At 35.8% G+C, this 24,482-nt stretch overlaps 1 protein-coding gene across 1 annotated transcript in view; it reads left to right on the top strand.

The window, feature by feature from the left end:
• LOC150080572 (lysophosphatidylcholine acyltransferase 1-like) overlaps positions 1 to 24,482 on the top strand; it is a 190,724-nt gene that overhangs the window by 118,260 nt on the left and 47,982 nt on the right. Inside the window, exon 9 of the mRNA XM_090380741.1 lies at positions 10,605 to 10,730. Coding sequence (XP_090236867.1) covers positions 10,605 to 10,730 — 126 coding nt within the window. The remainder of the gene's footprint in view (positions 1 to 10,604; positions 10,731 to 24,482) is intronic.

Genomic DNA, 24,482 nt, shown 5'->3' with positions numbered 1-24,482 from the left:
GCTTTGAATGGTTTGAGCATGCTCAATGCCAATGGGATTCTTCATCTTGCTCAGAATAATCAGCTCAGAGGGCATAAATTCAAATTGAGGAAGGACGGATGTCGGATAGATGTCCGGAAATTTGCCTTTGGCCAGCGGGTGGTTGGTTGGTGGAACTGACTTCCATCACTTGTTGTTGAAGTTGATAGCCTAAACAAATTTAAGGCTCAACTGGACAGGTATTTCGAGCGAACGGAGGGGTGAAATGGGAGTGGTGTGTTTTTTTTTTTTTTTTTTGGCTGATGCTGAATAAGCTTGCTTTCTTGCATCATATGCCTCTACTAATGCTAATGCTAATGACAGCCTGCTTCAGGATTTACTACTCCTTTATCAGATATTAGGTGGCCTCTAATGATAACACCCAGACAAAAGAGATTGCTTCAGCTATATTACAACTTTGAAAACTCTGATTTTGTATACTACATAGTAGCTTACATCGATCAACTTTCTAACAGTTATTTTTCCTTCTTGTTACTGGAGGCCACCTACTCTCTGATGAAGGACCATTCCTGAAACAAGCTGTTTTAGCAGTTTCATCTTTTAAACAAATGGCCAGTATGCTTCTTGGGAAGGCCATCTGTTTGAAAGTAGTGCAATTCCAGGGAAAATTATTGCAAAGGCAGATTAAAAGACAAGATAATCTTGCATGCATCGTCTATTGGGAGAAATCGTTGCTATTTTTGTGTGTATTGTTAAATACAAATGCGAAAATTGATACGAGTTCCAGATTGCTTTTTTAATATTTCCAGATTTTAAAGTGCTAGGTTTTACAGAGATTACTGTATTAATAGATTGTGATTTATTGATACAGTACAAGCTCACTAGTCCTGCACCTGATGAGCTATATGACTAGTTATAATGATAGCAAAAAAACTTGGTTGATGAAATTAATTCTGTTTTGTGTGCATTAGGAAGTTACAGCTTATGGAAGAGATTAGCCATAGATTTAAGCAATCACATTTTTTCAGCTGTGTGTACACTTTACATTTTCTGTATAGCTTTGCTTGCCAGTGGGAGCAAAGCAAGACAGAAAATGGTCCTATGTAGATTTTGTATCCCTTGTGGTGAGAAAAATCTGACAACAAATCTGACAACAAGTAGTAATAAGTTATATTCTATAAACCAATGGAAAAGTAGTCAATACTTGAAAAAATGATGAAAATTAAGCAAAATATAGCAAAATGTTTATTTGAGATTTATATAGTTTTTATACTATTCTTATATCAGGTGCATTTACATGTGTAAGGCATCTATTGCCTTCACTTTGTCCATTTTCATATAACAACTCAGCTTTTAATGGATTTTGATGAAAGTTTATATTTGGTTCTTTTAGAAAGATTTGTAGAGCCATCTCAAATTTCATTACATTTGAACCAACAGGAATTCTTCAATGTTTTTTCTTTAAATAAGATTTTAAGTTATATCTATATAAATGGAAGTTTTAGGTCTAATTCTGATTCCATAGTCCTTTCCTATCTCCCTCTTCCACAGAAACATTACAATGAATCTGGAACAGCAGTTTGATCTACTTCAAAATTTCGGGACTTATTTAGATTATTCTTAGGGTCTTTATACTGTATTTCAGGTACTACAGTTTCATGCTATGAACAGTGGGTTAGCCCATCTATCCTGTGCACCCAGGAGCGGATTAAGGTCAACTGAGACCCCGGGTGCAGAAGAAAATATTGGACCCCTTAAAAAAAAGAGAGAGACAGGGAAAATAAAAATACATGTTAACCATTTGTTTAAATAAATAAAAAATATTATGTACTATTAATGTTTTATTTCCAATAAAATTTGAATATAATATATGTATAATATAATTAATAATAGCATAATAATAATCACAAAGTTTTGAACTAATAGTTGAACATATTAGTTCAACTAATTTGTTGGGGTTTTGCATATAAAGTTGGGGTTTTGCATGGGCCCTTCAGAAGTCGGGGCCCAGGGTGCGCGCGATCCATTAAATCCGCCTCTGTGTGCACCCATTCTGAAATTCCCCTTAAGAAGTGCAGCTAGACAAATCCCACCTCATAGCTACCCCTCATGTGAAGATCACATGGTGGTGTTCTGGTAAAGTCTGAGTCCAGTCCTTCCAGAAATGAGTCAAAATGAAAATGTATTATGGAATGAGTGAATTTTTAGTACTAAATTAGTATTAGTAATGGCTGCATGGTGCAAGAAAGCCTATGGCTTGTGCTGCACCGGCAAAATTTTGGACTGTCTGTAAATATTTTGACAGTTGGTTACTGTACCTATTTCATTTGATCTTGTTCACATACCACTTGATGAATGAGGTATTCTAAGCTTTCACTATAACATGATATCTTAGAGAGTAAAGAAATATGGCAGTTGAAGTAAAAAAAATAAAAAATTATAATTACACAAATTAAATTGATACAAATTATGAAACTATGAATTTGATTCTGCAGGGCTCCTTGAAAGTTTGAGGCCTTGTGCAGCTGCATTGGTTGCACATGCTTAATGCTAGCTTGAGGTGGATAGATGCTGGCAGGCTAGTTGCAAGCTGAAATTGCCAGTCTTAAAATTAAATTAAGTCTTAAAAAGTACTACACATGGGAAACAGCAACCCCAGAGCAACGTATCAACTCTGTGGTACAACACTGACAGTGGTAGAGAATGAAAGGGACTTGGGGGTGGTTGTGCAGGCAGATATGAAGTTCTCTGAGCAGTGCAGATGGGCTGCAAGAGTAGCTCATGGAGTATTGTCAATGATATACAGGAATTTTTCCAGCAGGGATAAGGAGGTGATTATTCCATTGTATAAGGCGATGGTCAGGCCACACCTAGAGTACTGTATACAGGTCTGGAGGCCTCATTTCAAGAAGGATGTAGAGCTGCTGGAACGAGTACAGAGAAGGGCAACAAGATTAGTGAATGGAACAAAGGGGTGCTCTTACGAAGAAAGGCTTAAGTTTTGCAAATTACAGTGTCTGGAGGCTAGGCACCAGCGAGGTGATCTGATAGAGGTGTATAAAGCCTTGAATGGTTTAAGCATGCTCAATGCTGATGGGATTCTTCCTCTAGCTCAGAAAAATCACCTGAGAGGGCATAAATTCAAATTGAGGAAAGACAGATGTAGGATAGACGTGCGGAAATTTGCCTTTAGCCAGCGCGTGGTTGGTTGGTGGAACAGACTTCCATCCCTTGTGGTGGAGGTTGATAGCCTAAATAAGTTTAAGGCTCAGCTGGACAGGTATTTTGAACGAACAGAGGGGTGAAGTGGAAGTGGTTTTTTTTTTTTTTTTTTTTTTGGCTGATGCTGCATAAGCTTGCTTTCTTGCATCAAATGCCTCTACTAATGCTAATGCTAATGCTAAATATGTCGAGAATGCCAGTTTTTGAGGGTATGGGCAATACAGAAGAATCCAAGTAAGAAGCTACCTGGCAGCTCCTGTCCTTCATCTTATAATAATTCTTTTTCATATTTAGTAGGGTTCCATCAAGTCAAGCAGGCCTTATATACATTTTTTAATACCTTGGATTTTATTTTTATAACTTTCGAATGCAGTGAATTTATATCTATAACTGTATGGTAAATTGCATATTTTTTACATTTTAAATTTATTTAAAATAAGAAGTATTTGAAAGCCATGTGGATGAAAACTATTTAGAGGTAATTAAAATAATTCCATATTACCAAAATTTTTTTTGAACAGGATTTGTAACTGATGCTTGATAACTCAGAATGGTAACTTGATAATTCAGAAGCTTTTTATAATTTGGTCACTGTGCTACAACTCATATTTGTATGTTTTGAGAAACATTTCAAGCTTCTGAGGATGCCTCAATAATATTGTCTGGCTCAATCCACTAAGCAGATCTGCATATGGATGGGCACATCTTTTGTACTGATCAATTTCTTAACACTGCTTAGCTGAATGCCAAACAGTATTTTTGTTAGTGCAATATGTAATCCAAACAAGCAAATATATGGGCTGTGATAGGGTTTCTAAGAGCAACAACAGGCACACATACTAATGCAAGGAACATAATAAAATAATTTGGTGAATTTGAAGTATTGGTTAAGACATCAAATTTGAACATTAATGAAATATCAGAAATATGATGTCCATCTGACAATAGGGAAGAGAGAAATTGAAGATTGTGAGTATAATATACATAGAAAGGACAGGCAGGAAAATCGGGGAGAGGATTATTCTCTGAAATAAGAAGCACATTGATTCTAAAACAATACACCCAATTGACTGAGGTTGGTTGCCAATGTAATGCTGATGAATCTGGTGGAACAAATCCCATCTTTTGTGCAAATTGCCCTGACATTGCACCAATTTTAAACAAATGGTATCACTAAAAGGTTATTTTTCCATTTGTTGAAAAGACAAGATATCTATTTTATGACAATAATTCTAGGATTAACACATTTATATGACATGAACATGAAATGTTCAAATAAATAAATTGATTACTACATGAATTAAATCAGCACAGAGTTTAAAGAATGTCAACCATTCTAAGTAGCATGGAAGAGAATAATTCATACAGAAATGACAGTCGGCACATAGCATACCATGAAACAGCCAACTGCATAATAAAATGACATCTTTGAACCATTTGTAAACAAAATTTTTTACTCTTCAGGTGAGCTGGTAAGTGCAGAAAGAATTTTTTAGAAAAGAAATTATCACTTACTATTTAGCTGATCACAGAAAGGACTTCATCACTAGGACTATCTGATGAGCGACTCATGTTCTGAAACAGGCAATCATGACTGCAGCTTGTCTTTTAAAAAAAATTGGTAGAATAACATTTTGGTGTTAATATTTGCTTGCAGGTAATGCAATATTCAGGTAACTCATCAGAAAAAATTGGGTTCATTCTGTTGTGAGATATCAGATCATAGCATATTCTTAAGTAGTTTAAATTGATCAGGCAAAAAAAGGACATAAATTTTTTTTATTTTTTATTATTTTGTTTAACTATTAATTTCTGTTCTCATCACTAGATCAACTTAATTTTCAGTTTTAAGTCTGCCTTAGAAGTGGAAGTAGTCACTGTCTCCACTTTTTTGATTTGTGGGCAAATAAAATTGTTTTCTTTGCTTTGCTAATTCTTGTACTTTTTTCCCTTTAATAACAAAATCTATTGCTGTCCTTATTTTGACTGTGATGAAATTTTTTCATTAACCCCAAATTAATATTTATCAGGGATTGTGCCAAGACACTGTTCCATTCTGGAATTAAACACAACTGAAGCAGTCACTTTTTAACATTATAATACCTGTCTTTTGTTTGATTGTTCTCTTTTTCATGAAAAAAGGTACTTTTATATCCCAGCTGCATACCAAGAAGAATTGTTACTTTTATACAATACAATATACAATATACATATACAATATATGTATATTGTATATTGTTCATATGAGTATGATATCCTCATATGAACAGCACGTACAATTGTAAAATATGGATAAATATTACTGTTAGGTTGCATGCCATTTTAAACTCATCTTTGATGCATCAGTGAACAGTTACTATTCATCTGGCTTGTTTCAGTTTAAGTTATTACAAAATACAGATCAACGCCCATAAGAAAAAAAATATATAAAGAAGAAAGAAACAAAGCAATATCAAGATATTGCTTTGTTTCACACTAACCTCACTTATTGATTTGTTTCCAATCTTTCAACCTAGAGTCTAGAAATTGGCTTGATTTTTCAAGACATTCATATATCTAACAAGATCATTTAATTGTGTTTGTAAAATTAAGTGAGGCACTGTTGATGAAATTTGGTATCCGTAGATCCTTGGAAACTAGAAGTTCATTGTCAGGATCATTGTTAAAAAATTCATGCATTTGGTCACTTAGGTATTGGCAAATTATCATGAGGTACAGATCTCACAGCTGATAGTAAATTTTTGGTACAGATTTCAAAGCTAAAATTAAATTTTTGTATTTTATTGCATGCTTTCACTTCTGAGAAAATCTGGATATCTTCATTGAACCAAAATATTTTAGTTTCTTAGACCTCTTAGCCATTTCTCTCGAGGAAATCATTGACCTCTTAGTCATTCTCTTAAGGAAATAGCACAAGAACTGCAGCATATTTGAGGAGGTCACCATTTTTACTGGTGTCTCCTGTTTTGCAATTATAATTTGTATATGCTATTTTAATCACTGGCACAAATATCAAAGTTTTGAATATTGTAAAGTAAATTCTCTGTATATATACAGGATTATTACAAAGTAATTTAACAACTTTAAACATTTGTAAGCACTATAATTTTAGAAACTAAGGAAAGACAGATACATCAAATTAAACAGGAACACCTGAATTTTTATGAGCTATAAGCTACAGATTTTAAATAATGGCAGCAGTTTTTTGTGGGATATTTGTTATTCTCAAACATCCACTGAAAATAAAGCCCCTCAGTGTTTCAGGGTTTATTTTTCTTATGTTAGCAATGATCATGGCCTTCAATTCAACCACATTCCTTGATAATGGTGGTTAATAGATATCATCTTTTGTGAAACCCCAAAGATAGAAATTCATTGGTGTCAAGTGGGAGGATTGTGGAAGCCAATGAATAGGACCTAAATGACCAATACATCTTCCTTGGAAGTACTGATCCAGGCATGCTGTCACTTCTTCATGATAATGAGGTGAAGTGCCATCTTGTTGTAAGAACAATCATCCATTGGGGTCATCAGCACTGGTTAATGGTATCAGAAAATTCTCAAGCATATTTGAGATAAATAACCCCAGTGATAATTTTTTCATGAAAAGAAAGGCCCATGAACTTTCTCTGAACTCGAAGCACAGAACACATTGAATTTTGGGCTGTCACACACATGTAAGCACTCACCTAGTTTTTCTGAGATCTAAACAGGAACTTTGTGTGTATTGACATAGCCACTAACATGAAATGTGGATTCATTACTGAACACAATATGCTTAAGCAAGTCATTTTCATCGTTATGCCTTGTCACCATTTCCACACAGAAACTGGTATGTTTTGATTTGTCTTCATTTGTGATTGCATGCAGCACTTGATAATGGTAAGATTTCAGGTGCAAATGGTTCCGTGGCACTTTCCAAACAGTTGTTTGTGGCAGACCCAATTCATGAACATTTTGTTGATTTTCTTGGGTTCTGAGGAATGTATTTCTTACTTCCTCCACTGTTTCATCAGTCACACTTTGTCTACCTATTTTCTTTGCATGAGTCACACAACATCCTGTATTCACAAAATTTCTGTGCCACTGATCCACAGAATTTCTGCTGGGAGAATTCTTCATAAAAACTGTATGAAATTGCTCTGAACTGTTGTTGTTGACTTTGTTTCTTCAAACAAAAAGACACACTGTGTTTTTTTGACACTGGCGAAATCTGCCATTTTGTTGATGCTGCTACAGTGCCTATGGTGGGGATAGACACAACTACTAGTTGTTTCAAAAAAACTTCACTTTGTGGCTATCTTTCCATACTTGAGTCAGTTGACTCAAGCATGTTCAAGGTTTAGGCCTAAATGGTTATCTAATGAACTAAATGAGACTTGTAACAGAGAAGAAAAATGCATGGGATGCATATAAATTATCAAGCGACTCAGAAGCCTATGGCAGATATAAGCTAGTCTGTAATCAGGTCACAAAGGAAGGCAGGCGAAGGCAGATTACGAGAAATCCTTGGCAAAAGATGCTAAGAAAAACAGCAAGGATTTCTTTACTTATATAAACTCTAAAAGGAAGGGGATGAATCTGATTGGTCCACTTGACATCGATGGTTCAACTGTTGATGATCCTGCTCAGATAGCAAACAAACTGAATGAGTATTTTGCATCTACATTCACACATGAGGAATTATTAAGGTTTGAAAATGGCAGAAGGTTATGAAATTGTAGCAAGATACTTAATGATTTTGTAATAACTGAAAGCAAAGTGGAGGAGAAATTGTTGAAGTTAAACATAAGAAAAGCACCTGGGGTGGATGGGATCTATACAGTTATATTAAAGGAGGCGGCAAAGCAACTAAGCAAACCCTTAGCCATAATTATGAGAGCATCCTTGGACTCAGGGGAGGTTCCCATGGACTGGAGATGTGCAAATGTATCCCCAATTCACAAAGGGGGATTGAAGGGTGACACGAGTAATTACAGACCAGTTAGTTTAACTTCTGTTCCGGGTAAAATAATGGAGTCACTGGTTAAAGATGCATTGCAGGATCATCTAGACAAGACTGCAGCAATAATTCAGACACAGCATGGGTTTGTTAAGGGAAAGTCTTGTCTGACAAATTTGATAGGATATTATGATGTGGTTACAAAGGAACTGGATGCAAAAAATAATTTTGATATCATATATTTGGATTTCAGGAAAGCTTTTGACACTGTTGCGCATGGAAGACTATTGTGCAAATTGGAGCAGAATGGTATTAAGGGTAAGTTGCTACAATGGATAAAAGGATGGTTAAGTGGGAGAAGACAGAGGGTGGTAATCAATGGGTGCTGCTCTTCGTGGACTAATGTTATTAGTGGAGTCCCACAGGGTTCGGTGTTAGGTCCACTGTTGTTTTTTATATTTATCAATGATATTGATGAAGGTATATCAGGCTTAATGTTGAAGTTTGCAGATGATAGAAAGGTTGGCAGGGTTGTTAATGACAGTAATGGCAGTGGGCTACTGCAACAGGATCTAGAAAATTTGGGCAGATGGGCTAAGAAGTGGCAACTGAAGTTTAACCTTGACAAATGCAAAGTACTGCATATGGGTTGAAGTAACCCCAAAGAAACGTACCAACTGTGTGGTACTACACTTAAGGTGGTAGAAAATGAAAAAGACCTGGCAGTAATTGTGCAGTCAGATATGAAGTTTTCTGAGCAATGCAGACAGACTGCCAGGGCAGGTCATGGGGTTTTGTCAATGATATATAGGAATTTTGCAAGTAGGGAGAAGGAGGTGATTGTCCCTCTGTATAAGGCAATGGTCAGGTCATGCCTTGAGTACTGCGTACAAATCTGGAGGCCTCATTTTAGGAAGGATGTAGATTTACTTGAGCGTGTACAGAGAAGGGTAACAAGATTGGTGAGGGGAATGAAGGGATCCTCTTACCAAGAGAGGCTTAAGTTCTGCAAATTGCAGTGGCTGGAGACTAGGCACCTGCGCAGTGATCTGATTGAGGTGTATAAGGCCTTGAATGGGTTGAGCACGCTGAATTCTGATGGGATCCTTCCACTTGTTCAGATTACGAACCTAAGGGAGCATAAATTTAAATTAAGAAAAGACAGATGTAGAATAGATGTGCAGAAATTTGCCTTTAGCCAGCGGGTGGTTAATTGCTGGAACAAACTTCCATCTGTCATTGTGGAAGTTGACAGGTTAAATAAATTTGAGGAACTGGACAGGCATTTGGAGGGAATGGTGTGATTTTTTTTTTTTTTTTTTTTTGGCTGATGGTGCATAAGCTCATACACTTGCTTTCTTGCATCACATGCCACTACTACTTTCATATTCATTTTTTGAAGATAATAAAGCACTCATAGATTAATATTATTATGTTTATTTCTGAATTGGAAATATGTACATAATGGCAACAGACATTTCATGGTATTTTCTTACCATTTCTTCAGTGACAGCTGTCTTTGGAATATCACCATCACTAAAGATCACTTCAGTCTCAAAAACTTGTCTTTATTATTTTCAAACAACACAGTTTACCTATACTTCTCCTTATATGTGACCATGCATGTGCAGAGGTCACATCATTTGGCATCCTTTTTAGCCGTGGCTATGCATGCGCAGAGTTCACACCAACTTGGCATTCTATTGACTGTATGCTGAAATTCTTTTTGCCAAAGCGATTGAATGATGTTAGTCATTCTGATAGCTTTTTCAAATAAATTGTAAATTTGATTTGTCAAAGAAATGGCATGCAAGGAAAAATTTTACTTTCATTTTTGTAATCAGTGAAAAATCTTGCAAAATTGAAAACCTAATATTACAAGAAAGAGAGAGAATTATATTGTTTTACAGATTGTCATCTATTAAAATCTCTTCAGTGCCAAGATAGGAAGAGGTATAACAATCTAAATATAATCAGAACTGTTTTTTACTTCAAAATCTGCAGAATTTTAGCATCAGGTATCCAAAATTTAGTAAAAATCTAAATTTAGACATAAAGTATGTGGGGAAACTAGATTCATGAGTGACAATGAACCCTTGTTGTTTCTAATAAAAGTACACTATGTAAAACAAATTATTAGTTTCCGCTGTGGTACTCTGAAGTGTGCATACTAATGGTGCACATTAGTATGATAACATACTAATGCACATTCATTAGTGTGCTATCATGATTATCTGTTTAGCATTGTAGTTCACAAATCCAGAAACTCTAAAAAGCAGAAGCCACAAAGGAGACTGATTTAAAAAAAAAAAAAATTCATTCATTCTCAATGCTGCAGAATGAATGAATTGAGAATGAATGAATTCTCAATTCATTCATTCTCAATGCTTTATTTTTTTGAAATAGCTCATGTTATTTTGGTTAACACAAATATATCACTTTTCTCTTTTTGTTGCTGTAGGGCACTGGATATTCCAGTTTCTCATTTTTCACTTGAAGACATTAAGTATTTAAATTTGGCTAGAGATTATGATTTACCACAAACATTAGGAATGACAAAATTAATGCGCTTGCAAGCCAAGTATAAGTAAGTAATTGCTACTGCTTTGAATAAATATATTTTGTAATATTTTGACAACTTCATCCAATTCAATGGTTCTCAAACTGTGAGGTGTGGCTTCGTGCTATCTGGGGAGGGCACAAAATGAGAATTTTAATTCATTTAGTTCCCAGATTGTGGGGAAGGAGATTTTGGACTGATTTGTTTCCTTTTGGGGTTGTGGAATCAATAAAAAAAAAAAAAAATATATCAACTACTGATTTGTGTTATCTATTTATTTTTATTTTCTTTCTTTCCCTTCTTTTCTTCTTTCTTTTACTTGGCCTTTCTTTTGTTTCCTGCTTCTAAAGAAGAAAGAAAAAAATACAATATAATCTTTTTAATACAAACTCAGTTAACAAAAAATTTTCATTTATATGAAGCACTCATTACACATCTCTCCCTTTGCTAAAGGATAGGCTTTTAGTGTTAGTAGTAGAAAATGATGCAAAAATGCAAGCTTATATGGTATCAGCAAAAAAAAAAAAAAACACATAGATATACACACTTCCCACGTCATCTATCATTCCCAGCTAAGAATTCACCCAGTTCTTCCTTAAAATTATTCAAACTACCCACTTCTGCAACACTGAATAGAAATTTATTTCAGCAATAAATTACTCTCTGACTAAAAGCAAATTTCTGTGTATCTATCCTATAACTATTCTTCCTCAGTTTAAATTTTTGTCTCTTCATTAGTATTTCAAGTAGGGAACACAACACACTTCATAATAATTAAAACATTCCCAAAGCATCACTTTGGGAATGCTTGGGAATGGTGACCCACCACCATCTTGTGCTACACTTTGCACAAGTCTGGATGAAATGCCTCATTGCATTTGTGAACTTGTGCTTTGCATCATTAGAGTAAAAGCAAAATTTAGATTTTCAGACCAAATCACTGCTTTCCAGTCATCAACAGTCCAGTTTTTATGACTTTTAACTATATTAAGGCTTTTTTATGTGAAGCTGTTAACATTGGTCTTTTTTGGGGAAACCCTAGTACAGATATCCATGTTATACAATTCTCTTTTCAGTGTTCTCTCAAAAATCAGCTGATGAGATATTTAATTCACTGTTTGAAGCAGTTCTTGTCTTTTTTGAAATGCTATTCACTTCTGATATCAATCACTTTGTGCAAACTTTCAAACACAATTTTGCCACTGATTTCTGATTGATTTCAACTACACCGTTCCTTAAAAATTCTTACTGTTCTTTCTGAAACACCAGAAAATTCAGCTATTTCTTTAGCTGGATGCCCTTTAGACCTACCAAATGTCACTGCTCCTTTTTTGCCACACACTAACATCTTTGCTGTGCTTCATCTTTCATGGTGGAAATCCTTGCTTCTTCAACCACAGCTAGTATACCTATAAAGAGAGAAAACAAGTTAAGCTTATTCTCTAATTTCAGTGCTGTAAGCACACAAATGCAGAAAGTACAATCTATTATATGCCCAAACTACCAGATGTGGCCAATTTTTTTTTTGTCTGGTATCTGTAAGTGCATACAGTACTGTACTGTGATATAAAAGAATCTGTAATATTTGTGTAATAAGGTTTCTTTTTATTATGGCTACCAAATGAGGTAGAATTTTTTTCAGCCTGGTCTCTGCTTCTTGACAGGAGAGACTGCTTCTACAGGGATTATTATTATTATTATCATTAGCTATATGGTGCAAAGAAGCCTGAGGCTTTTGCTGCACCAGCCAAAAAAAAAAAAAATCCTGAGAGATCGAAAAGGGAATAACCAAGAAAGAGAAGAATGATGATATTCAGCTCAGGACCCTGGGTGTGCCAAGCCCATACTCACCAGATGTGAGCCTCTGGGGTTAGGTACACTTAAATAGAAAGGGTGCAAGAATATTTGCTGATGCTATGGAGGCAGTGTTAGGTGGGTTGGAAAACTGCTAGCTTGGGAGGGATACACAGACTAAAAGGTTAACAGTGGCCGCAGGCAGAGGCAAAAGCGATTCTTGCACTGCTTCTATTAGAATGAGCAGCAGCCTGGAAAGCAAGGCAATGGAGATTTTCAGGACTGCTGGGAGTCATAGTGGAACAAATAAATACATGGGCTGTGTTAGGGTAACTAAGAGTAGAAACAGGTGCATGTATACTTGCGTGTACACCAGTGCTAGGAGTATAGTTAATAAATTTGATGAGGTTGAAGTTGTAGTCAAGACATCAATGGCAAATATTGTTGGAATATCAGACACATGGTGTCATGAATAAGCAGAACAGAATTGTTCTGCTTATTCAAAAATAAAATTTTTGAATTTTAATAATAAGCAGAACAGAATTGGAATTTCGGGAGAACAATGTGTACAGAAAGGATAGACAGGACAGGAAGGGAGGAGGGGTTATGATGTTAGTTAAGAAACACATAAAATCTAAGGAAGTGCATCAAATTGATGTTGGTGACCAATGCAATGTTGAGTCTGTTTGGTGTGACATAAGTACTGGGAAAGGAAAAATGAGAATAAGTGTGTGTTATAGGCCTAATGAATCTAATGAGTATAATGAGCAATTGTGCAGAGAAATAGTGGGCCCCTAAATCAGAATGTCTTATAATGCGGGATTTTAACTTTCCAGATATTGACTGGAACTTGTGGATTGGTCACTCGCACACTAGCAGGACTTTTGTGGATTTATTGGATGACTGTTTTCTACAGCAACATGTTTCAGAGGCAACCAGTGGGAGTAATAGTCTTGATCTGATTATCAGCTGTGATTATTCATGCATTAAGAATTTGCAGATAAGGGAAACACTGAGTGATAGCGATCACAATGCACTGATGTGGGAATTACTTAAAGATGTAACTACCATCAAGGCTAAAGGGAAGGGCTTTTGCTTTCGTAACGGTGATTACAGGGGTCGGAGTCTCAGACAATTGTTAAGTTAATTGTACAGTGGGATCAACTGATGATATTACCAACGTTGAATTTTAAATGGGAAGCCTTCAGGGACTTAATTTTGGAGGCTACTAGGCTTTTCATTCCAACTAAGAAATACTGTTCAAAGTTTAGGCCTAAATGGATGTTAGATGAATTAATGAGGCTCATGGCGGAGAAGAAAAATGTATGGGATGCATATAAAGTATCAGGTGACACAGAAGCCTATGGCAGATATAAATTAGTGTGTAATCAAGTCACAAAGGAGGTTAGGCAGGTGAAGGCAAATTACAATAAATCTTTGGCAAAGGATGCAAAGAAAAACAGCAAAGAGTTCTTTGCATATGTAAATTCTAGAAGGAAAGGGATGAATCAGATTGGACCACTTAACATAGGTGGGTTGACTATTGATGATCATGCTCAGGTAGCTGATAAACTGAATGAGTATTTTGCATCTACATTCAGACATGAGGAGTTATTCAATGAGGGGAGTGCCAGAAGTTTATCAAACTCTAACAGGGAGCTAAGTGATTTTGTAACGACTGAGAGCGAAGTGGAGGAGAAATTATTGAAGTTAAACATAAGTAAGGCACCTGGGGTGGACTGGATCTATCCAGTTATATTAAAGGAGACAGCAAAGGAAGTAGCAAACCCTTAGCCATAATTATGAGAGCTTCCTTGGACTCAGTAAAAGTCTCCATGGACTGGAGGTATGCAAATGTATCACCAATTCACAAAATATTAACCCCAGGAGCCAACATCTGGTGAGTATGGGCTTGGCACACCCAGGGTCCTGAGTTGGATATCATCATTCTTCTCTTTCTTGGTGATTCCTTTCTACTTTTGACTCTCTCTCTCTCTCTCTCTCTCTCAGGGTAACTCGGGAATTTTTTTTGGCTGGTGCAGCATAAGCCTCAGGCTTCATTGCACCATATGGCTAATAGACCTGTTAGTTTAACTTGTGTTCCGGGGAAAATAATGTAATCACTGGTTAAAAAAGCATTGCAGGATTATCTAGACAAGACTGCAGTAATAGTTAAGACACAGCATGGGTTTATTAAAAGGAGGTCTTGTCTGACCAATTTGATTGGATACTATGAAGTGGTCACAAAGGAACTGAATGCCAAAAATAATTTTGATATCATATACTTGGATTTCAGGAAAGTTTTTGATACTGTTGCACATGGAAGACTGCTGTACACATTGGAAAGGTATGGCATTATGGGTAATTTGCTACAATGGATAAAGGGATGGTTGAGTGGGAGATGACAGAAAGTGGTAATTAATGGACACTGCTCTTCATGGTGAAATGTTATTAGTGGAGTTCTCCAATGTTCAGTGTTGGGCCCATTGTTGTTTTGTATATTTATCATTGATATTGATATTGATGAAGGTATATCAGGTTTAATGTCCAAATTTGCAGATGATACAAAGGTTGGCTGGGTTGTTAAAGACAGTATACTACTCCAACTGGATCTATATAAGTTGGGCAAATGGGCTGAGAAGTAACAACTGAATTTAACATTGACAAATGCAAATTACTGCATATGGGTAGTAATAACCGAAGAGAAACGTACCAACTTTGTGGTACTCCATTCAGGGAAGTGGAAGGTGAAAAAGACCTGGGGGTAATTGTGCAGTCAAATATGAAGTTTGCTGAGCAGTGCGGATGGGCTGCCAGGGCAGGTCATGGAGTCTTGTCAATGATATATAGCAATTTTGCTGTATATCATTGATTATAGGTGATTATCCTGTTATACAAGGCAATGGTCAGGCCACATCTAGAGTATTGTGTACAAGTCTGGAGGCTTCATTTTAGGAAGGATGTAGAGTTGCTAGAATGAGTACAAAGAATGGCAACAAGATTGGTAAGGGGAACAAAGATGTGATCTTACCAAGAAAGGCTTTAGTTCTGCAAATTGCAGCACCTGGAGAGTAGGCACCTGTACGGTGATCTTATCTGATTGAGGTGAATAAGGCCTTGAATGGTATGTGGAAGCTGAATGCTGATGGGTTTCTTCCTCTTGCTTAGATTAAGAACTTGAGGGGACATAGATTCAAATTGACAAAAGACAGTTGTAGAATAGATGTGCAGAAATTTGCCTTTAGCCAGCAGGTAGTTGATTGATGGAACAGACTTCCATCTTTTGTTGTTGAAGTTGATAACCTAAATAAATTTAAGGCTGAGCTGGACAGGCATTTGGAACAAATGGAGGGGTGAAATGGGAGGTTTTTTTTTTTTTGTTTTTGGCTGATGCTGCATAAGCTTGCTTTCTTTCTCGTATGCTTCTGCTAATGATAATGGAAGACTGCTGCACAAATTGGAGCACTGTGGCATTGGAGGCAAATTGTTGCTATGGATAAAGGGATGGTTGAGTGGGAGAAGGCAGAGAGTGGTAATTAATGGACACTGCCCTTCGTGGACTAATGTTATTAGTGGAGTGCCCCAGGGTTCAGTGTTGGGTCCATTGTTGTTTCCTGTATTTATTAATGATACTGATGATGGCGTATCAGGCTTAATGTCCAAGTATTCAGATGATACGAAGGTCAGCAGAGTTGTAAATGACACTAATGACAGTACACTGCTGCAACAGGTTCTAGAAAAGCTGAGCAGGTGGGCTGAGAGGTGGCAACTGAAATTTAACATTGACAAATGAAAAGTACTGCATATGGGAAGAAGTAACTCCAGAGTAACATATCAACTGTGTGGTACTACACTGACAGTGGTAGAGAATGAGAAGGACCTGGGGGTTGTTGCACAGGCAGATATGAAGTTTTCTGAGCAGTGCAGACAGTCTGCAAGAGTATCAAATGGTGTCTTGTCAATGATATACAGGAATTTTTCTAGCAGAGACAACGATGTGATTATCTCCTTGTATAAGGCAATGATCAGGCCACACCTTGAGTACTGTATATAAGTCTGGAGGCCTCGTTTTAAGAAGGATGTAGAGCTGTTGGAACGAGTACAGAGAAGAGAAACAAGATTAGTGAATGGTACAAAGGGTTGCTCTTACGAAGAAAGGCTTAAAGTTTTTGCAAATTACAGTGTCTGGAGACAAGGCACCTGCGAGGTGATCTGATTGAGGTGTATAAAGTCTCGAATGATTTGTGCATGCTCAATGCTGATGGGATTCCTCCTCTTGCTCAGAATAATTGCCTGAGAGGGCACAAATTCAAATTGAGGAAAGACAGTTGTGGGATAGATATGCAAAAGTTTGCCATTAGCCAGCGGGTGGTTGATTCCATCTGTTGTTGTAGAAGTTGATAGCTTAAACAAAATCAAGGCAGAACTAGACAAACATTTGGAGCGAGTGGATGGGTGAAATGAGTGTTTTTTTTTCTTTTTGGCTGATGCTATATAAATTTGCTTTCTTGCATCATGTGCCTTTGCTAATGATAATTAATTTAGTTTTAAATTTTTGAATTATAATTAGCTGCAAACTGGGATTGGGACCCAAAGCTCAACAGGCATGTATCAGAGTAAATATAAAAATTATATAGGTATTTACCTTCCAACGCTATAGCTGATGGTTGGTATGAGAAAGCATGTGCAATCTGCCCGGGGTGCCATCTGGTATGTTTTGTTGGTTAGTCTGTCGGTAATAATTATATATGCTTAAGGGATGGGTTAATTTGTTTGTTTGTGATTATGCAACCTGTATTAAATTTGTAATCAATGGTTAGGATTACAGTGAATACCTATATGGATGTTTATATTAATATATTTTAAGATTACACTTTTTTGTTTTTAATTGATAATTCAAAATAGTAATGTTATCCACTGGACATGGACTGGTATAACCTTTCTACAGCATAACAGCCTGTGTATGCCCTGTGGAATAACTATATACATATTTACATACCCCCCCATTGGTGATTTTAACCTTGTGGTGCTTTGGACTTTATTATAAGCTGAAGGCTTATAATAAAATCCAAAGCAAAGTAGGCCATAGTAGCTTATTTAAGGGTCCGTCTGTAGCTTATTTGCTTTTGTTGCCATTTATATCTATTTATATTGCTGTGAAATTTATAATATCTAATAATGTTAGGGCTATAAAGCATTGGTATTGATATGGAGTTTAATGTAGCCAGGGTCAGCATGAGAACTCCTATTATAATTATTGTTGTATTAGGGTTTGAATTTAGGCATTCGGGTTGCAGTTCGGTCAGACAATGTGCCTTATCTTAGTGCAATGAACCCAGGAGTCTAATAGGGGCCCAACCAGTTGCTCTGTGACCCTTTTAGGGTTAATGTTGGTGTGATGTAGGGTTAAATTGGCTTAAATGGCTGCTTTAATATGGTATCTGATAAACTTAACAGCATTTTGTTCTGGATTAAATTGGCTTTTAGTTTTTGTAATGTGTCCAGCATGTTTCCTTAGTTACTACAGATTTGTATTATTCTGTTAGTTTGATTTTTGATTACATTACCATGTGTATTTCTTTTGTTAAATTGGTCTCCCAGTTTGTAAGCCTAATGTTGCGGAACCCTGGTTTTGAACTTGGGTGCCGCAACAACATTCCAGGGGTGCCATGTAATTTGGGTTTAAGTTACTTAAACTTATTTTTTTTTTTAAATTGATATGTTTATTTCATTATAAAAAGGTGTACAGTATCCTTTTAATTTTGCAATGATCTATAATTGATGTTTACTTAGTACCTCTATATAAAGAATAAAATTATTATATACTGTATATATATAATTTGTATTATGAAATGTAATTTTTATAATTATATTATTGTAATAACTATCATATAACACACACACACACACACACACATATATATATACAAGGAGAGAATCTGATCTAACAAGCAGAAAATTGAGTAGGGATGCTGCAAAATAAAATAAATTACTTAGGGGTGCCTTTATTAAAAAAAAAAAAGGTTGGAATCCACTGGTCTAATGCTTGGAAGTTGAAATCATCTCTTTTGTCAAAGTGTCGTGTGTAGACTTTATTTTCTTTGATTGCGATTTCGCTGTCAAGGTATATGGCTTGTAGGTGGTTTTTATGGTTGGTGCGTTCGATGATCAGGTCTGTGGGATATATTTCCAGTGTTAATCTGTCGAATTTATCACAATTGACAACTAAGACATGCTCGATGTATCTGAAGAAAATTGTCATCTTTAATTTTGTTTTTATAGTAGTGTAAGTAAAGGTTGGCAATGGAATTTGAGCTGCTTGCTCCCATTGCCATCCCCTACTTTGCACATAGATGCTGTCTCCCATAAGTATGTAGTTGTTGATTCCGCATAAATTTATTAGATACTGTCTCCCATAAGTATGTTGATTATGCATAAATTTATTAGGTCTAGCCTGTACTGTGGTATTACAGCCTAGAATTTCCTGATTTTCTTTGTAGTAGCCTATTAGCACTTTTTTAAATTATAATGTGAAATGCTGGTAAATAGATTTTTGAAATCGTAGGTGTACACTTTGCTGATATTATTATTTTGTTGTATTCTGTGTATATTTTATTGTCTGAAATGAAGATCTAATAAATTTATGTGTAATCAACAACTACATACTTATGGGAGACAGCATCTATGTGCAAAGTAGGGGGGTGGCAATGGGGGCAAGCAGCTCGAGTTCTGTTGCCAACCTTTACTTACACTACTAAGAAAACAAAATTAAAGACAACATAATTTTCTTCAGCTACATCTAGGATGTCTTAGTTGTCAATTGTGATAAATTCAACAGATTAGCACTGGAAATATATCCCACAAACCTGACCATTGAATGCAGCAACCCTAAAAGCCACCTACAAGCCATATACCTTAACAGTGAAATCGCAATCAAAGAAAATAATGTCTACACACGACACTTTGACAAAAGAGACCATTTCAACTTCCAAGTCATTAGACAAACTGGGAGACCAATTTAACAAAACAAATACATGTTAACATAATCAGAAATCAAACTAACAGAATAATACAAATCTGTAGTAACCAGGGAAACATGCTGGATGCATTACAAAAACTAAAAGCCAATTTAATCCAGAACAAAATGCCTGTTAAGTTTATCAGATACCATATTAAAGCAGCCATTCAAGCCAATTTAACCCTACATCACCCCAACATTAACCCTAATAGGGTCACAGAGCAATTGTTTGGGCCCCTATTTGACCCCTGGGTTCATTGTACTCAGACAAGGCTTGTTGTCTGACTGCCCTGCAACCCAGATGTCCAAATTCAAACCCTAATACAAATTTGTACAACAATAACTATAATAGGAGTTCTCATGCTGACCCTGGCTACATTAAACTCCATATCAATACCAATGCTTTATAGCCCTAACTTTACTAGATATTATAAATTTTGACAGCAAAGTGATATAAATGGCAACCAAAGCAAATAATACAGATGGACCCTTAAATAAGCTACTACAGCCTAATAAAGTCCAAAGCACCACAAGGTTAAAATCACCAATGGGGGGTATGTAAATATGTATATAGTTATCCCACTAGGCCTACACAGGCTGTTATGCAGTAAAAAGGTTATACCAGTCCTTGTCCAGCGGATATTATTATTTTGAATTATCAATTAAAAAAAGAAAGAAAAGTGTAATCTTAAAATGTATTAACATAAACATCCATATAGGTTTTCACCGTAATCCTAACCATTGATTACAAATTTAATACAGATCGCATAATCACAAACAAACAAATTAACCTGTCCCTTAAGCATATATAATTATTACCAATAGACTAACCAACAAAACAGACCAGATGGCACCCTGGCCTCCTATAAAGTGGCCCCCGGGGCAGATTGCACATGCTTTCTTGTACCACCCACCAGCTATAGTGTTCACGGGTAAATACCTATATAATTTTTATATTTACTCTGATGCATACTTGTGGGGCTTTGGGTCCCAATCCCAGTTTGCAGATAATTATAATCCAAAAATTTACCTGTCCTAACTAAATTAATTAAAAATAAATGAACAATTACATTTTATTTTCCTTATTACATTAAGACATCCATAACTAAATATGAGTACTTAGTAAGCAAAACTGTTATTGAGACTACAGAAACAGGTATGCATGAGACATTCTTTTAGTATGGCTATCTGTCTGCTCAAAGCCCTTGAGAAAGTAGCAGAGAGATGGCCATGTGAGGGAATGTTACCTTCCTAATTCTTCCTAGCTATTTTCCTAATTTTTCTTGACTTAATCTTTAATAATTCCCTTTATTTCCTTTCCCCTCTAACTTTAAACCTCTAATCTTTTTAAACTTTGCATTTATATATTTCTTAACTTGATTTCATGTTAATTGCTAACATAGAACTATGGGCAAACTCAACAACTGCTAGAACAGCAATGGCTAGCCAGTTAGTTAGGCCTTAATTATCGATAATGCCTCCTGCCCAAAATAATAAAAATTTTCACTACCACTCACAAAACAAAAATCAATCATGACTTTGACCTAATATGCATGTATATATATATCAGCAAACTTTTTTTGATTTTCGGAAGAGTCCATAGATCTCAGTAGTTTGGGAACCACTGTGTTAGAACAATTTTATGCTCAAGGTGGCACATTTGTGCATATGAAGTGTGATAAAAAAGTTTGTGGACTAGCTTTTTAACTTGAAATAGTGCCATCAGAGTGAATTGCAACTTGTTGCAACATGCTTGGTGATGCATATATATGCAGTAACACATTATTATCCATTTATCTGTACTCAGTCTGAATTAACATGCATTGAATAGAAATTTTGGCATATTTTAAAGTGAGGTGATTTTTCTCAGCAGAAAATTTGCATCAAATTTTGTTTAAAATTAGGGAAAAGTGCAACAGGAATCCACAAAATGTTAAAAACAGTTTTCAGAGAAGATGCTGTGTGTCATTAGAAAAATGTTCAGTATTTCACAAAGTTTAAACAGGGCTGATTGTTTGTTGAAGATGATACTCGCTATGGTGCTATAAAATTCTTTCTGTTGTATTTCTGATCTGATCAGGTGTATTTGACATTTAACTATCCATGAAGTTGCTAGTGAAATTGGTATTTGTTATGGGATATGTCAGTTAATTTTAATTATTATTATTATTATTATTATTATTATTATTAGACATACGATGCAAGGAAACTTGAGGCTTATTCTGCACTAGTCAAAAGAAATTCCCAAGTTACCCTGAGAGAGAGAGAGAGAGAGAGAGAGAGAGAGAGAGAGAGAGAGATGAAGATGATATCCAGCTCAGGACGCTGGGTTTGCCAAGCCCATACTCACCAGATGTGAGCCCCTAGATTTGAGAATGCACCTCTTTTCAAACAAATCTGTGTCACTCATCCACTTTGTTTCTCTCATCATTACTTGTGATGAATTGTGGGCACTTGGCTGTAATCCAGAAACAAAGACACAGTCCTCTCAACAAAAAACATTATCTTCTCCAAGGCCCAAAAAAAGCAACACAATTTCAATCAGATGTGAAGACCATTCTTATCATATTTTTTGATGCAAGCATTGTTTATTTATTAATCTTTTCCACTTGGTCAAACAGTGAACCAGTAATATTAAAAAATTGTGTGATGCTTTTCAGACGGCACCTCTGTAGCCAGGTGGGCAAGAGCAGCAGTGTGTAGCACACGCTTCTTGATTAGACTGGGGTTCGAGCCCATGAGCCACCAAATATGGAGGATGCAGAAAGGTCAGGGAATAACCACCACATATCCCCGGAGCAATATGGCCTTAGTTACTAATGCTCCTAAAAACCAAATAACAAAAACATAACAGCTTTTCCGATAAAATGGCCAGAAAAGTGGGCTTTGGGGAATTGATGCTTTTATCATGAAAATTGCCCTGCACACTTCATGTTTTCCATTCACGATTATCCTGTGGCCCCCCATCTGACATACTCACCAGATTTAGCTCCCTCTGAATTCTTTTATTTTTTTGTTTTCATAGCTTAATGCCCTCTTGAAAAGCCACAGATTTTTAACAACTGAGGAAATTAAGAAGTCTATCAGGAATGCTTCCAGAAGTTGCAGTAGAGACTAGTTTGAATAAAATCCATCTGAATAGCCAGTAAGCTTCATCATTTCTCACATATTGTCTCCAAACATTTTGATCATTACCTCATACAATTTGTTTCCAGAATTATCTGATGCAAAAGTGAAAGGTGGTATATTTATTGGTCCACAAATTAAGCTTATGTTGGCATTAAAAGAACTGGAAGACAAAATCACATACTGAGTGAAAGCCTGGCAAACATTTTTCCTAGTAGCAAATGGCTTTCTTAGTAACATTAAGAGTGAAAATCACAAAGAACTAGTTGACATGTTAATTGAAAATGACAGAAAAATGTGATTCAGATTGTCAATAAAACTGCATTACTTTTACCCTCACCTGTATATTTCAAACAAAATCTAGGCAATGTTAGGGGAGAGAAAGATGGACGAAGCTATGTTGGGTGACTATATTTTGTCTTGGTTCAGAATAATTTCACTGAACACAAAAGAGAGAGAGGTTTGTTTTTAAGGAAATTTTTTTTTTCATTAATCCCATTAGTACTCTGTTCTGTACTGATGTTCTGTACTCTGTTCTGTAATAAGAATGAAAGAATCATTATTTGTCCTACCAAATATAAATATAGTAGTACATTGGTATGAGACAAATTCCCTTCATGGCAGAAAATGCCAGAGGATTAACATAAAATGATGGATACAGGAATTTTGCTAGCAAGGATAAGGAGATGATTATCCCATTGTATAAGGCAATGGTTAGGCCACATTTTGAGTATTGCATACAGGTCTAGTGGCCTCATGTTAGGAAGGATTTAGACCTGCTGGAACAGGTACAGAGAAGAGCAATGAGGTTGGTGAGGAGAACAAAAGGGTGGTCTTAAAAGAAAAGGCTTCAATTCTGTAAATTGCAATTTTCTTTCATTATTTGCTACTACTAATATTACTAATACTAATACTGTTGTTAATAAATCTTATATAGTATTATTGAATGTTTACTTTTCTTTCATTTTTGGGAAAACAAATGATGCTATGCAAAAGGTCATATTCAAAATTAGAATACCCCAATTCATAAAGAAACATTAAGAAATGCAGATAAATTGAACCTTTTTTTGAAAAATTTGTTAAGTAGTGTTACCTAACTTTTCATTTCACCGTGAAATTAGCTACATCAAATGCAGCAATGTATAGCTCAAAGATTTAAGTACAGGAATTACCTTAGTTACACAAAATATATTTGGTGAACTTGGATCAATTGAGAAAGCAAAAGCCCCAGACTGGTTTTGTCTGGAGTTTTTTGTACAGTTTCATATATTTTTGTATTATTTTATGCAATTAGTTCTTGAAAGATATAGGGAAAAAGATGTTTTTAATCTTGATGCAATGAGTATATTTTATAATTTGCTCTTGAACAAAGCATATGTTGTTTGAGGAAAGTCTTGTAATGGTGGAAAATTAAATGAAGAATCACTATTCTGTTATGCTTTAATGCAGATGCAATACAAAACTGCATCCACTTGTGATGGGGAAATATTCAGAGCCAAAGTGTTTTAATGTAGTTATGAAGCCAGTGGTAAAAAATATGTAATATGTATATAGCAAAATAGCTTTGAAAAAATTGAACAGTTAGCATTAGCATTCGCAGAGGCATATGATGCAAGAAAGCAAGCTTACTCAGCATCAGCCAGAAAAAAAAAAAAAAAAAACACACCACTCCATTTCACCCCTCCGTTCGTTCGAAATACCTGTCCAGTTGAGCTTTAAATTTGTTTAGGCTATCAACTTCAACAACAAGTGATGGAAGTCGGTTCCACCAACCAACCACACCGCTGGCCAAGGCAAATTTCGCACATCTATCCGACATCCGTCCTTCCTCAATTTGAATT

Source organism: Mastigoproctus giganteus, chromosome 9 (genome assembly GCF_048544385.1).
Source record: "Mastigoproctus giganteus isolate SK-2022 chromosome 9, ASM4854438v1, whole genome shotgun sequence".
Lineage (NCBI taxonomy): Eukaryota > Metazoa > Arthropoda > Arachnida > Uropygi > Thelyphonidae > Mastigoproctus > Mastigoproctus giganteus.
Note: the sequence above shows the minus strand (reverse complement) of the source record. Positions and strands in the feature narration are given on the sequence as shown.